Consider the following 15,192-nt stretch of genomic DNA (forward strand, 5'->3'; position numbering starts at 1 on the left):
TTCTGCATGGCTCCATTGTTTCCAACATCCACATGAAATGCTGTCTCACACTGCTTCACTATTGAGTCACTGCAAAGTTTTCATCATTGTCTCTGGAATTCATTTTCTCCCTGGGTCAGCTGGAACCCAAGTTTGATGACCTTCCAGTCACTCAGCAGACTTCATTTTTCTTCTAAGCTTTTTCTGGGAGAATACATACAAACTGCAGCTCTTTCAATATGTGGCTCAATCCGGGTCCCAAGCTGCATGGTTTATACTTAATTTCAGGCCTCATATCTGGTATATTTGAATGCAAATCAAAATAAAGAATCATACATAAGCAATAATGTAAAGACTCCCCATACTACATAAGGACCAGTAGCCAAATGTCATCAATTATTCTGACATTTCCCTGAGTATGGAATGTGTCCTAATACTGAGCAATTTATGTTAACAATCCCGAATGAATTGTTACTAATGGTAACTCCACTGTGAACCATTACTGTGATAGCATTTAATAATGTCATTTTTAATTGTGTATGTCCAAACTGTCCCAGTCTTTTTGTGGAAGGAAAATGGTGTTACATGCACATAAAAAAATCACCAGCACAAAGCCACTCTTGTTGCTTTTCTTTAAATGGAGAGAAAAATTTCAGTCCCCAAACTGAGACCTTGTCTTCCAAGTTGCAGCCTGGAGCATATTTTTATGATTGAGTTCTAAACCCCTGAAAATGGGGTTTTGTAATCAAAAAGTAAGACATGATGAATGTATCACTGTATTTAATTAGATGTCTTTAACCCCCTTCTCTGACACTTGCATTGCCGCAAAAGATCGTGTGCCAGCTCTTCTTTCCTCTCCACCTCCTGTGATCCTCTGGCTCTGGGTCAGCAAGAGGACATGTTTTATTAGCAATAATGAGCTTGAGACAGGAAAAGAAAATACTCTTGATTTTCCTGATTGATTTATTGTGTCCTAAATTGGATTTATTTGGATTTATTTGAGCAGTTTGGTTTTGGCTATCCGTGGTGAAGGGTTTCTAACTCTCATGACCCATGGATGGTCCCTGCAGAATGAAGATGACTCTGAATGTGACTAGTGTCCCTGTTCTGTACCCATCTGGAAGATCTTACTGTTGTGGTGGCTCAAGACACATATCTTTTCCTCTTTGTTACTCCTTTCTGAGACTGTGATGAAGAATCTAACCTAATCCTCAGGATCCAGCCTGGCAGGGGTGGGTGCAGATCTTTGTGCCATCTCTCCCTTGGCAGTCCCTTCACTCTGCTCAGGCTGTGGCACACAGGAGGAAGGGAAGGAAAAGTCCTGCAGCTTTCCTCACAGATTCTGAAGACCTCCTTTTTCTCCAAGGCTTTCCCCATCTCCACCCCATGACACCTACAGAAAGCAGGATAACCACCTCACTTTGTCCATCAGAGCTGAAAACAGCACCCTGCAGCTATGTCTGCCTTGGAAATTCTCCTGGTTTCCCAGAGCAGTGGATGGCAATTAGTGTGGCTGCTGTAGTGCTTTCTGGTTTTCATCCTCATCAATCAGTAATGCTCTTTATTTGTTCAGTTCCTTTTCTGCCACCAGAGCTTGCATAAGAAAGGAAATGAACAGCTGAGTGAATGTGTAGTTTGGACTGGGGCTCAAAACAACTCTTTCTGTGACTGCTGAACAGCAATGCTGGCACTTCAAAACTGACACTTCAAATATCCAAATATCACTGCTGGCTTCTTAAAAGCCACTGATATTACTGGAGCACTTAACTCATGTTTTTAGCCTCTCCTTTAGGAAACTCTGGCCTCCACGTCTTCATCACTTACAGACAGTTTAAAATATCAAGGTTCTGTTTGTAACTGTGGCTTCTAGATCTAGAGGGGAAATGGAGATTGAAAAAACATCAAGCCATTCTTCAACCATTTATTTTGTTACACCCTCTCTGGGGACCATACATCACACTCGTGTGAGATAAAATGTCTAGTGCAATTATTCTTCACTAGTGTCCACATCCTTACAGAACCGTTACTAGCTCTGCCATGGTCTGTGTTTTAGTTGAATTATCTGGGCATCATCAGCCCTTCTCCAAATAGATGTTGGAGGAGCTGCAGATGTACTGAAATCCTACAGCACTTGTAAAAGCAGTCATTCCCAAACATTTCTTGTTTGGACAAGCAACAAAGTATTAATGAGAAGAAAACTCTTATGTCTGTAAACTCAATTCAGGCTGCTGTTCTTTGAAGAGACTAAGGTATCTAAGAGCTGCCAAGTCATCCTGTGACTGTGCAGCCCTCAGCAGGCAAATGTCCACATTCTCACAAAAACATTACCAGCAAAGCCAAGGAGTTCGATATTGTGATGAATGTTTACTCTCCTGCCCTGGAGTTGCCTCCTTCAGCTAAGGGCCAGAGTTATCAATAAAGCAAGCAAGGGGAGCATGGCAGAGGCAGGCTCCTGAGGATGATTGTTGTCTCATGTAAATAGTTACATGACCCCAGGAACCACCAGACTGCATCCTTCACCAAACACGTGGGGGTAAATTGCTCTGTGCCTCACAGCAGCAGTGAATTTGGCTCCAACTAACTTTTATATGTTTTAATTTCAGTTTTATACCTCAAACCTCCTGTCCCTTTAGATCCATACTAACTTTTATTATTTTTTTTTCTTTCTCCAAAGCTGTTCTTGTCTTCTTGGGTATGAGGGGGAGAGATGTGAAATAAACCCAGATGACTGTGAAGATAATGACTGCGAGAATAACTCCACGTGTGTGGATGGGATCAACAACTATGTCTGTCTCTGCCCTCCTAATTACACAGGTAAGAAAGGGCTACAACCAAAGAACAGGAATCCATGAGAAGTGCCCGAAGGGAAGAGTCCAAATGCATGTTTTCTGTGTTCATGAGCATATAATTAAAATGAAAATCTAGTCCCATGTTGAACAAACTGGATCTCTTCCTAGAAAAATGTTAATTCTACCAATAATTGCAATACATGTGCTCACAAATTCTACCAATAATTGCAATACATGTGCTCACAAACATGGCCACTTTTCTGAGTCAAAATACTGATGCCTCATTGTAAAATGCATTTAAAAACAGTACTTAAGGGATCCGAGAAATCAGTACTTCAGCGTGCACATCCTCAGTACAGAGCTGAGCCTGGCACAGACCTCGCCTGAATCTTGGAAAATCCTGCCTGTGGGGGCATGGCATTCACCTGACATCCCCAAGGTCTGCATTTGTTAAATACAGTGAGCCTGACGATGTGCTGTGTGAATTCCTGATCTCCATCTCACAGGTGGGGAAGCAGAGGCTGTGTAAGAGACCAGAGGTGTTGTCTTCACTGTGACCCAGGCCAGCAGCAGGGTCAGCTGCTGAGGCCATGGCCACAGGGCTAGGTGATGGATTAGAAATGGCATTGGTATCTCCTGCACCCATCCTGCATTGCACAGAAACTCCTTTCTAAACCTCCTGCCAGAGCAGACACTCTCCAAAGCAGAATCTAAAAATGCTTTTCCCCAAACCCTTCCGAGCATTCCGTGGCTCATTGACATGGTGTCAGCCCAGCCTTCCTGGCTCAGCACAGAGGGTGAGGAAACACCTGCAGGAGCTCCTGCTCCCAGCCTTTGAAATGGGGTTATTACCTTCTGAGCATGGAGAAGTAATGAAGGCCTTCTTGTACCCTGGAATATATTACATGTCAGGGGATTTAATGAGGATCAAGCCTGAGTGGCTGAGTAAGGCAGGAGGAAAGCTTCTAGAATTTCCAAACTCTTAAAATACTTTGTGGCTGATACAACGGAGGCCCATGTAAATCTTCAGCTGAGAAAAGCCTTATGACTCGAATGTACATTTATTGGGTCTCTAAAATGATATTTCTGCCAAAACCCAAAAAACTTCAGCTTAGCAGAGTAAAGGGTTTTGCTTGTAGGATGTCAAGCCCATTGTGCTTACTTGTGCACTATTTATGTCAGCTACTCTTGGGTGGTTTCTAACAGAGCTCAATGCAAGGAGGCAGAGTCTTTTCATTTACAACAGGAAATGTATTTGCCCAGCCAAGAAAAGACATAGCCACTAAGGAACTGAATCCAGCATATATGCAAATACGCTTTCATTTTCCCAGGATTATTGCAGATTTTTTTTTTTCCCAGACAATAAAGGTAGGAAATATCTAGATTGGGATTTCTTCTCAAATGGCCATCTGGGTGAGGGCCAGAGAACTCATGTAATACTTCAGAATCAGTTTTGAAATATTTTTAATCAACTTCCAGTGTTTTTTGGGGGGTTTTTGGGTTGAATTTTGGCTTATTTGTTGGTTTTTTGGTTTTTTTTAACCTGAATGTTGTCTGTGCTTTGTCTGTGCTGTGCCTCTGCTGATTAGCAGGAGTTTGTCAAAAACCAGCCCTCAGTGTTGCCATGTGGGTATATACAACCACACTTTATTAAACATTTGCTATCACAGTGCAGGGAGTAAGCTTGATTACAATTGAAAAAGAAAAAAGAATTTATTAAAAAAGAAAGAAATACTTCCAGAAAATATAATACGAATCATAAGTGAAAAAAGTTGCAAAAATAGGGGTGTTGCTTAAATTAGAATCTGAAGAGTTGCAGTAGTTCACGTTGCTTAAAATAGGAAGAGTTTAGTGAACTGTGATACCAGAATTGCCTTAACCTGCTTTACCTCCATTTTGGAGGGGGATATTTCACCAAACCTGATCAGTCACCTGGAAGGACTGACTGCAGTGCAGCTGGGCTGAAATGTCCCTCAGAGCCACCCCAGCCTGGGAGCAGAAAGACAGGGAGCAGCATAAAATCCCTGGAAGAACTGAAGCCATCAGCCAAACTAAAGTACATACAAGCCAAGCAAAGCTGAGAAATGGGTTTGAGGGTCCTTAAGAGCCAAATCCAAGCACGAGAAATGGGGCATCATGTAAAGCTGCTGCATTAACTGAGCAGCAGAGGAGGAAATGCCATGGAAGCACAGAGGCAAGTCATGGAAACACACTTTGAATTGGTTTGTGTGTCTGATCTAGAAACAGGGATCTCCTGACCAAAGACTTTGACTGAAGTCTTCTGTGACATCCAGAGCATTTCTATGTATATTCTCTTTAGATAAACGTTTTTGTACTGAAGGAATACCTGAAACTAATATGGCAGTATCTATTTTTTTAAAAAAGGAGGTGCAGATGACTTCAGTATTGCATGGTGTGTGCTCAGAACAGCAAAGGGCAAGAGTTCAGAGAGAAAGCAGCTCACTCCAGGGGTCAGGAATGCTAGTTCCAGTGCTCCAAGCTGTGCATTGAGGTACCTGCCTCTCTCTGGTGCTGACTGTGCTGAATACTGTGTTATCAAACTGTGTGTGCTCCAGCGCTGCCAAGTGTATGGATTTGATCTACATGTGGATGAACAAGGAGTGGGTGGGGAGTACTGTCCAGGGAAGCAGTTTTCCTGTGAAGCAGTCTGGGGGACAATGAGCTCTCAGTGCCTGAAAGGGCACAGACATCCATAGCCAGGGCGTATCTCGCAGGACAGAATATGGAGGTGGTATCTCTTTATGTTGTACCCAGATATTATCCTTAGTTCTGTTGTTAACAAGTAGTAGGCAGACAGAGCAAGTTTTTCTTTGGCTTTTTTTTTTTCCTCACTGTCAGTTGTATAGAAAATTGAAATTTCTTTTAAAAGTTCACTGGCTGGGCTTTGTGGCTGATCAAATCCAGACCATCCATTTTTATCAGTGTAATTATGCAAGAGTTGTTGGTTTTAGGTATAAATGTGTAGATTCTCTCCTGTGCTCTTGGATACCATAGTGCTGTGACAGTGCAGTGATATTTCAGTAAACTCTGCATTTATAGAACAAATGTATGATGTGCTACAAAAAATAGTCTGAATGCAGGGAGGAAGAAGCTCCAAGAGCATGTATGTGTGTTGTTCTATCAGAAATACTTAGGGCTCCCTTTGGCTTAGTTGAGTAATGGTTAAATCATGACAGTAAATCTTATATTCCTAAATGAAATACAAATTAAAAATGAATGTGTTGAAAATTTTGACTATTGACAGAGTCACAGTATCCAGGCTTTGGTTTTTTCCATACCTTAGTATTTTCCTGCTCTATCTGCTGTCTGCCTGGTTTTACTTGTTATAGCCTTTTTAGGGAACAATATCCCAAATTATGATGTATGAATTTTGCTTTCATTGGTTGGAAAAATGAAGGCCAAAAATCTTTCTTCAATTAATAAGATTTTGCAGTGTTTTCCTTTAAAATTCTTTGACAGTCTTTCCCCCTACTCACAGCAGATGAAAAATGGCCAATTTGTGAAGTGACTGCTGAGGAAGAAATTTCCCACACTCCAACCCCATTTCACATTCATTTAAAAAAAGAAAAAACCCACACCAAAAATCAGCCCACGCTCACACAATAACCTCCTTCCCAGTTCTTTTCCATCTATTAACTTTAAAGCAATGTTGAATTACAAATGGATTCCATGAAGTAGTAAATGCAAGTTAAAGAAGACAAAAGTGAGAGGAGTGGAGGCAGACAGCTGAATGCCATGAAGGAGCTTCAAGCCTGTACCTACCATCTCCAGGTTTCCTCACCATTCTTAAAGTCAGTATTTACAATATTTGTTGCCTGTATTTAAATAACCAAACCAACATTTATGCTGTGTAGCAGAGTCCTGATGGCTTTTATTGTCAGCTGATGTCTGATTTTTCCTCTGCCCAACTGGTTATTTTAATCCTGAAGCTAAATTGTAAACATGTAATTCCTCCAGGACAATCATGTACCCAAATCCAGCCAGCTCTGAGCAGTCTGGGCTGGTTTGTGACCTGCTTGGATGAACCTTTGGTGGTTTACAGCTCCTCCTTGCAGTCTGTGGGCTCTCCTCCCCTTCAAAAAGAAATATATGTAGGGATCTCAAAGGAGAAAGATATGGATTAGATCAGCCACCCTGGTTCTTGTCCTTTTTGTATTTTTCTAATCTCTGTCTTTTTGGCTTTAGCATGGCTTATCTCCAGCTATTGATACAAACACGTTTTCTCTCTAGCTTTGTGGTTTAGGAATGTAGGGCAAAATTCAGAGAGCTTTTCCCTTCCATTCCTTTTTCCTGTTCCCTCAGAGACCTTCCTCAGAGCCATCACTGCTTTGCTCATAGTCCTAGATTAAATACAGAATCTCATCCCTCCAAAGAGATCCTGTCCCCAGCCCCACTGCCCTCTCTGCTTCCACATGAGGAGAGGTCCAGGCAGGTACAGAGGAACAAAGGGCAGCACCAAACGTGTCCTGGGTGCTTTGAATGGTTCCCTGCTTTGCCTGCTAGTTTATTTGGTTTTGGTGTTTGCTGTGACTTTTCCCGCTCCTGTCTGATTTTAGCAGAAGCACAAATATGTAGCACTTACACACAAAGAAAAACCAACCAGGAAACCAGGAAATATATTCCTATTTGCCAAAGATCCTAAAAGCCTCAACAATACCCACACCTCTTTGTTCTGAAACCTAAAAAAAAATAATTAGTGGCTTCCACTACTGAAAATAGGTCTTTACTAAAATACACAGTAACCCATGGCAGAGAGAGGGTGGGAACAAGTGTTTTTAAATAGTTTGCTTCCCTGGGAAGAAAGCTGCAAGCAGTTTGTATCACTAAAAAAAAATCTCTCAAATAATAAAAAAAAGAAAGCTAGGAACTATTTCTGGTTTGATGTGTTTGGAAGGCTAAGATCTCTTTTGCCTTAGGGGATCTTGTGGTGTCCTGTGGTAGATGGTATCTGGGATTTTTGCAGCTCTGCTGCTTTTAGACCACAATTCCCTGTTAGTGACTGTGGGCCCTTTTCCTGGAGTGTCCCATTGTGGTGACTGTCTGGCCAAACCAAGCCCCCAGCACAGCCAAAAAACTCCAAAGAAAGCAGCTGAGTGCTGGCTGGTGGCTGCCTCTCTGTGCTGGAGCTCTCCCTCCCTGACCGATGTGACACCGATGTGACACCGATGTGGCTCTGTCCCCAAGCCAGGCACCCCTGACCCTGCACAGGCTGAGGTGGATCATGGCACTGAAGCTGCTTTTTCCCCCTGAGCTTTGGTAGGGAACAAGGAGGTTTGAGGTAGTGTGGTTCAGCCTTGTGGTTCCCCAGGGATATGGACTGCTAATAAATGCTGAAGGCTGAAACAAGTACTTAACTAGCAACTTCTTTTAAAGTTTGGAACTTCAGCCGTAATTTCCTCAAGACAGAGAAAATTGTGGTCAGAGTTTGGTGTCTTTTCTTCCTTTTATTTGAAGGAGTTCTGCCTTACATGGAAGTTTCTCAGTTTTAGTTACTTGGCAAATGCAAAGTGTACTTGCTTTCTGTGTGAAACATAAAAAGGCACCCACATTTCCCAGTTGTGCAGCTAGGAATGAGAAGTGCTGGAAGACCTGGAAGGTTTGGGCTTTGTTCAAGAGCCTAGGCCCATTTCCAGCCCTGTTTTATTAAGAGCAAACCACATGTCATTGCTATCAGATTGGACTCTTATCATCCTGGGAGGAAATAGCACAGCAGCTGGCAGTGCTGCAGCCTTGTCTTCAGCCTCACTCTGGGTGTCCTGCTATGCTGGAGTGCTCAGCTCCAGGATTTCCTCTGGTCAAATCCCCATCTGTAAAATGTAAAATACCATGTTTGTGGAATAAGACATACCAGAGGATTTCTCCTTGTTCATCAGGACACAGCATGTCTGTGAGCAAATGGGATGTCAGCTACTGCTGTCCTTCAGGATGAGTGGAGTGAAATCATCCTCAAATGGGATGTATGGTTCATTAAATCCAGTCTGTCAGGAAACACAGTGGGAAACAAGCAAATCAGTCTGCTCCTGAAAAACTGCAGCCTCAGGGAGGGAGCCACATTGGAGGAGTTCATGAAGGAATGTATCCCATGGGAGTTCTGGAGCAGGGAACAGGGTGAGGAGGAAGGAGTGGTGGAGACAAAGCATTTTTAACAGACTCCAGCCCTTCCTCACCCCATGCTCAGGCCAGCAGGAATCCACAGCATGTCCCATGTCCTCTCTGCCAGCCCTGGAAGGACATCTCAGAGAATGTGAGGCATCTCAGGTGTGACAGGATGCACCAGATTGTGTGAATAACTGAACTGATCCTCAACTGATTCCAGACAAAGTGGAAGACATCCATATAAAAAGATACAACTCAAAAATGTGGGGTGTTCAGCAAAATGAGGATCTTTTCCAGACACAGTGGTTCTGAGGAACAGTGCTTTAGGCAGGTCACCACCTTGTAGGGAAATTGTCTGGTTCAGTTAATGTTTCACATACTGTGTTTTGTGGCATTTGGGATGTTGAATATGGGTTTTCATAATTCAGCAGTGCATAGAACACATTCCTTCGTCAGGATTCTGAAAGAGTGAAAGGATCATTGTTTGCCTACCCAGATCTGGTTTTATCCATTTTCCCTTTGTTTAACCTCAAGGTTAGAGATAATTGCTCCTTGAATCTGAAAAACAAGCCACCGTGGGAATCCCAGTGTGGAATCTAACTGGAGGTTCCCACCTAACAGGTCAGAAACTGATAAGGGAAAACTTGGGGGTTTTTAACAATTAGGGCAGGATAAAAAGCATAAAGTAACTCTTTGCCTACTAAGTGTCGTGGGCAGTGTTTGTCAAGCAAGAGTAAACTTCAGTAATTATGCAGAATTCACTGTCCTACAGTGCATTTCAGGTAATTTCTTTTAGGTTTTTGTATCTAACGTGGTAGCTTTTGCTGCTGAAAGATGTTTACAGAGTTTCTAATTTATTCATTGCAAGTTGAAATAGTTTGGAAGTAAAAACTTCTTTTTTTTTTAAATTTCTTAGATGAGCCTCAAATCATTTTCATCAAACAACATTCCTTACTGAATTACTTCCTTGGAGGAACACCCTGTGTCTGTTCCACCAAAAAATTTCTAGGTTCAATGTTCTGAAACTTCCAATTGGCACCGACTTCTTTTTAATGACTGAAAAGAGAGAAGGGGAAAACAAAACACAGAAAACATTTCTTCCGATACAAGTTATTAGATATAAAATGAGTAATGTCTTATGAGCAAAACAGCAGAGTGTTTTTTATTAGCAGCAAAGAGATGAGTTCCATTCACACTTACCTGGCAGAGTTCAGGATGTTGCAATACACTGTTTAACCACTCGCCCTGTGCAGCCTGGAAAAGTTTCCTCTGTGGATCCAGGCCAGGCTTTCTCCATCCTTTCTCTGCCACAAGCACATTCCTTTTCTCGAGCAATATTGGGAAATTCCTGACAGCATCTTTACTTCCCATCTTCGAGGCCCTACTAGAGCTGCTCAAGCATTAAGGATGGGAATATTTCTATGGTGCTTTGTCAGTGTATTACAACGAAGTATCACCCAACTGACACCTGGAACAAAAGGAAAATTGGTGAACTCATTGGTTGCAAATTGATGCTCTAGGTTGTCTTTTCAGAACTGCAGTTTCACTTACAGATAAATAAGTAAAATACTTTTACTGCATCCAGTTTCTCTTTTACTGATTAGGGAGGAACAGTGTAACTTGGATCCTGGTTTTAAAAGTCTAATGGGGCATGAAATAAATAGCTCTCATGACAGCACAGAACGGAAAAAAGACAGATGATTACTAAACTGTGTGTAAAAGTCATCTTTATTGCCCTATTGTTGTTTTGGCTTCGTTCTGAGACGTGGGGAAGGAAGGCTACAGAAGAGCCTAAGCGTGTTTCTTGGCAGCTCTTCATAAGCAGTGAGCCCTGTGGAAAGCCCCATGAAATTCATGATTCCGTTGGAAAATAAGACCAAGAAAATGTTGCATGAGGAAAAAAAAAAAAAAAAAAAAAAAAGCTGTGTTTTTTTAAAGACAAACAACAATGCTGGTGAAGGGGACCAGGGAGGTAGTTTTGAAGGGGCAGAATACCTTGGCTATTGTTTGGGGTTATTTTTTCCCTCTCTTTTTTTTTCCTTTTTTTTTTTTTTTTTTTGCATGAGTCAGCAGCAAAGGGAGATCCACCTGTCAGAGTTCCACCTGTCATTATAACTTGATTCTAATCTGAAAATTGCAATGTTTTGTGGTAGATCAGACTGCTCCCTTCATCTGTCCAATGTCTGCTTGCATGTTATTTATTCTCTTCAGCTTTTTTTTTTTAATTCTCTTCACTTTTCAGAGAGTAAGTGTGCCTTGGTGGAACAAAAGGCATTATTTGGGACTTAAAAGGTTGTTTAACTGATTAGAAAAGCAATCTAGCTGTGCTTTTCCTGTCTGTTTTATAGAAGCAATTCAGAAACCTGTGAGTACCCAAACTGGACCTGTGATTTGCGAATATGTAGGAGAGAGGAAAATGGGGAGGTTGGATGGTTTTCTACACTTGGGAAAGCATTACACTGAAGTTTTCTCTTGTTCTAGCATGATCAAATATCCTCCATAAAGAGAATCAGTGCTGCTAGGAGTTGGCCGAAGATGAATGTTCGGTTTGTCTTTTGGTTCACATAACTATCCAGTGAGAAATTTGGACTAGACCTTTAATTGCTGCACAGAGAAGCAGCCCTGTGTCACTCCAAAAAAAAAAAAAGAGGATCACATTTTTCCTCTGATACTGACATTAAAGCGACCAATGAATACTGCACTCTCAGGTCTGAGGGCACATTTTTTGGCCCAAATATTTTCTGAGTGAATAAAATATGAGAAAGACTTTGTGTAGCTGGTGCCTTGGGTTTTGCTTTTCAAAAAGGGTTTAATTTCCCTGGCATGCTCTCTGCAGCATCTACTGAACATTGGTGGAGCCTGAAATAATGACCAGGAGGTATTTGCTTTCTGAGATGAGGCTGCTCTAGTTGCAAGGCGTTCCCCAGTGAGCTCCCTAATGAGTGATAGATGGGAAAAATAACAGGACGGATCCTTAAATGTTCCAAGTTTTGCATGAAAAATATCATTTTTTTGGATGCTGTGTTTGGTACCTAGCCTAGAATTCTCCTACATTTTGATAGTGGTGTCTTCAGAATGACACAGTGAGTCATAATATTTGACATTTGGGGAGATTTTTACTGGATCTCTAAGCACTTGTCAAGACTGTTCAGAAGAATACTTTAAGAAGAATTATTATTTCCTTTGAGAGTTTTGATACTGTTCATATTTTTTTAAAGCCTGTTTCCTTTTCTTCAAAACAAAACAGAAGAGGAAATAGAAACTTCAAAAGTATGTATTGACCATTTTTAGTGAAAGGATAGTTGAAGGCATCTATCCACACTCTATTCACTTATTAAATGGCCTTCCAAAAATAGTCTCAGCTTTAGCCCATTTGAGCTCTTTTAATGTCACCAGCCAATTAAGTTTTTTGATGTTTATTTTCACATAAGATTTGTAGCACACGAGGGATGTGGGGAACATCAAGATGACAAAGTGGCAGTTCTCCCAGAATCGTGGCAAGGTCTGACCTGCTCATGTTCAGGTCTGCCCAAAGGCCGAGGAGTGCCTTTGTTTGTTGGTTTTTGGGAAGGTTGGTGAGCTGTGGGTTTGGGGACTGCAGTGAACAGACCTATCCCCAGTTCTGCCACCTCAGAATGCATTGATTGCTGTCCCCAGCTGTAAGAACCCAACATCTCTCCTTGCTTTTCAGGAGCAATAAAGTACAGTGGCAAACCTCAAGCCCAGTGAATGATCTGTTTCCCTAGTTCCCATGGATCTGCAGTGCTCAGTTTCTTTGGCACATCCCCCTTCCTGAGCTGGATTCATTCTATTTGCACAGGGTTTGTCCAGGGCCATAAAAAGACTTGGTAGCATTTAATAGTGGTGACTTCCTGGGATTCCTTGGCTCCAGATGGAGTTGCTTGTGTGAAAACTGATGCTGTGAACAATAAACTCAGGTTGCCATGCCAGACTGCCCTGGTGGTGCGAAACACAGCCCAGTGAGAGGTCAGGAGGGTGGGTATGGCCCATGGGGATGGGGTTGGTGCTGGCAGTGCCCACTGCTCTCATTTACACTTGACAGCTCTCAAAACAGATACAGGACATGTTCCATGTTTGAAACACGTAAAAACAATTGAGTAATTTTGGCAAATATGTATTATACTTCCATTCTAATAGGAAGAGTAATATCAAGAGCTGTATATGTGGTACTGTAGGGAGGTTGGACAGGTGGGAGAAATAGCCTGATAGAGGATTAGCACCTGGGGGAGTCAACAGACCACACCTATCAGCACCAGGGTCATCCTCAAAACTGCTCTCAGCCACCCCACCAGACCACAAAACTGATAAAAGATGGATGGTTCTGATATGCATTTTCCATCTGAATTTTGATCTTTGTGGTTTGCTTGGCTTGTGTTTTCAAGTGTTTAACCACTAGAGCATAGAGAAATGTAAGGATTTTTGAAAATGGAGTTTCTCCCAAGCCAGGTGGAGCTGCAGCTCCATGAAAACCTCCCAGAGCAATGCCAGCCCATCAGTGCCTCCCACATTATCCTTTTCCCCCACTATTCACTATTCATGTGGTCTGTTGCTGATGTGATGGTGTGTACCATGGATAGGCACATAAAATATGTATACACTTGAAACCCTGCAGATGAGCTCCTCTGATAGAGCTGCACAGGGGCTTGGGGACTGCAGCTTTTGGGGGTTTCCATGTGGACATGACCTGACCTTTCCTTTTCCTGCAAGGCTTTGGGAGGTGTGGGGTAGGTTTCTCTTGGATTCTGGGGAAGGCAAAGATTTCTGTGGTCTTTGGCTGGATCTCAAATCCTGGGGTACTGAAGTGTGACCTAATAATTTAGGATTCAGAGAAGGATTGTATTTAAATAAACGATCAGGGTTTGAACATTCTACAGCTATTAATTATTAAAATTTATACAAATCCAGGGAGGTTCATGGCATGTTATACACTTTACCTAGAAACAGCTGAGCTGAGCTTACATGAGATGGATTTTTTTTCTGAAAAGACATCATCTCCTGTGAGCACAATAGAGCTAGTACTTTTCTTATAAATAGTGAGTGTTTTATAATTGCAAGCAGTCCTAAAGCTGGTTCCTATTATGGAGAGTCGCAGAGGTTTTGCAGGGAGGGTTTGTGGGTTGTTGTTCTTTCCCAGAACAATCTCCAATCAGCTTCTTTGGCAGAGTATTAACTATGGCTGAAATATGTTTCCGTGTGAAAATGTTTCAGTCTAATGAGCAGCTTCACTTTTGTGTCACTTTCTTGCTTTGAAATAAGAGGTTCTGGGTCAAGAATTGCCCATTTGATCCCTTGTCTGTCTCCAAGTGGAGTTCATACGTCAGTACTTTTCTTACCAGCCTTTCAAATCCATGTGACAGAAGCACTGTGGTCACTGCAGGTCAAAGGAGCTGATTTAATGAAGTCTCATGTGCCCTCAACAAGCAATTTTGTCACTTCCTGCTGAACTACTGAGCTGTCTCCACATAGGGAGATTGGCCATCCCTGGACATCGTGGGTGTTCGGGATCGTTCAAGTTGTGTTACAGCTTTTTTGCTTTTCCTTTGCCCCAGGTGAGCTGTGTGATGAGGTGGTTAACCACTGTGTTCCTGATCTAAATCCCTGCCAACACGAGTCCAAATGTGTTCCCCTGGACAAAGGAACCAGGTAGGTGTGTGTGTTTGTGTTGGTCTCTGCACACTGGGCACATCCATCCATTGGCATCACTGGGGTTGTACTGGCAATGAGTTTGGAGCAAAAATCACCAAAATGAGCACAAATAATGCAGGAGTATGTATACTTCAGTCTGTGCCACATTTTAACTTTAATGCATCCATACGTACTTTCCTAGCTTTCTGAGGTTTACTTGAAAATAATGGATGTACCCTCAGAGCAGAGGAATTATTCTGGAATAGAGCAGGGCAGTAGGAGAATTTATGGAACAGTCACTGGAAAGTACCTTTTCTTGCATCAGAAACAAAGAACAGTTTCCTTATGTGTTCCTTAGGGCATTTATAAATTCAAGCAGCATAACAGGAGCCTTAGCAGATCCAGAGCTGGATGGCTCCAACTCAGGAGTTGCCTTTTCCATTGGCCTTGCTTGACTCATCTGGGGTTTGGTGCAGTCTGTGTTTGCATTTGCCTGTTGGGAATGACATTGACTGTTTCACTGGGGCAGAACAAAGCCTCCTGCTTTAGATGGCAGCAAAGCACGTGGAGGTTTGGGGTTGGGGAGTTCTGAGAGGTGTACAGTGGCAGCATTCATCACTTGTCTGAAGAGGGACTTTCAGAGCAATTTAGCAAATAGAGA

General features: G+C 42.2%; 1 protein-coding gene across 2 annotated transcripts in view; it reads left to right on the top strand.

Annotated features, from left to right (window-relative positions):
- The window catches only part of SLIT3 (slit guidance ligand 3), a 457,068-nt gene that overhangs the window by 409,733 nt on the left and 32,143 nt on the right, over window positions 1-15,192 (top strand). For both annotated transcript variants that reach the window (XM_085073420.1, XM_085073421.1), the window contains 2 exons: window positions 2,654-2,793; window positions 14,456-14,549. In XM_085073420.1, the coding sequence (XP_084929546.1) occupies window positions 2,654-2,793; window positions 14,456-14,549 (234 nt within the window). The remainder of the gene's footprint in view (window positions 1-2,653; window positions 2,794-14,455; window positions 14,550-15,192) is intronic.

The sequence above is a fragment of the Lichenostomus cassidix genome, chromosome 13 (assembly GCF_008360975.1).
Source record: "Lichenostomus cassidix isolate B80296 chromosome 13, HeHo_3.0, whole genome shotgun sequence".
In the NCBI taxonomy this organism is placed as follows: Eukaryota; Metazoa; Chordata; class Aves; order Passeriformes; family Meliphagidae; genus Lichenostomus; species Lichenostomus cassidix.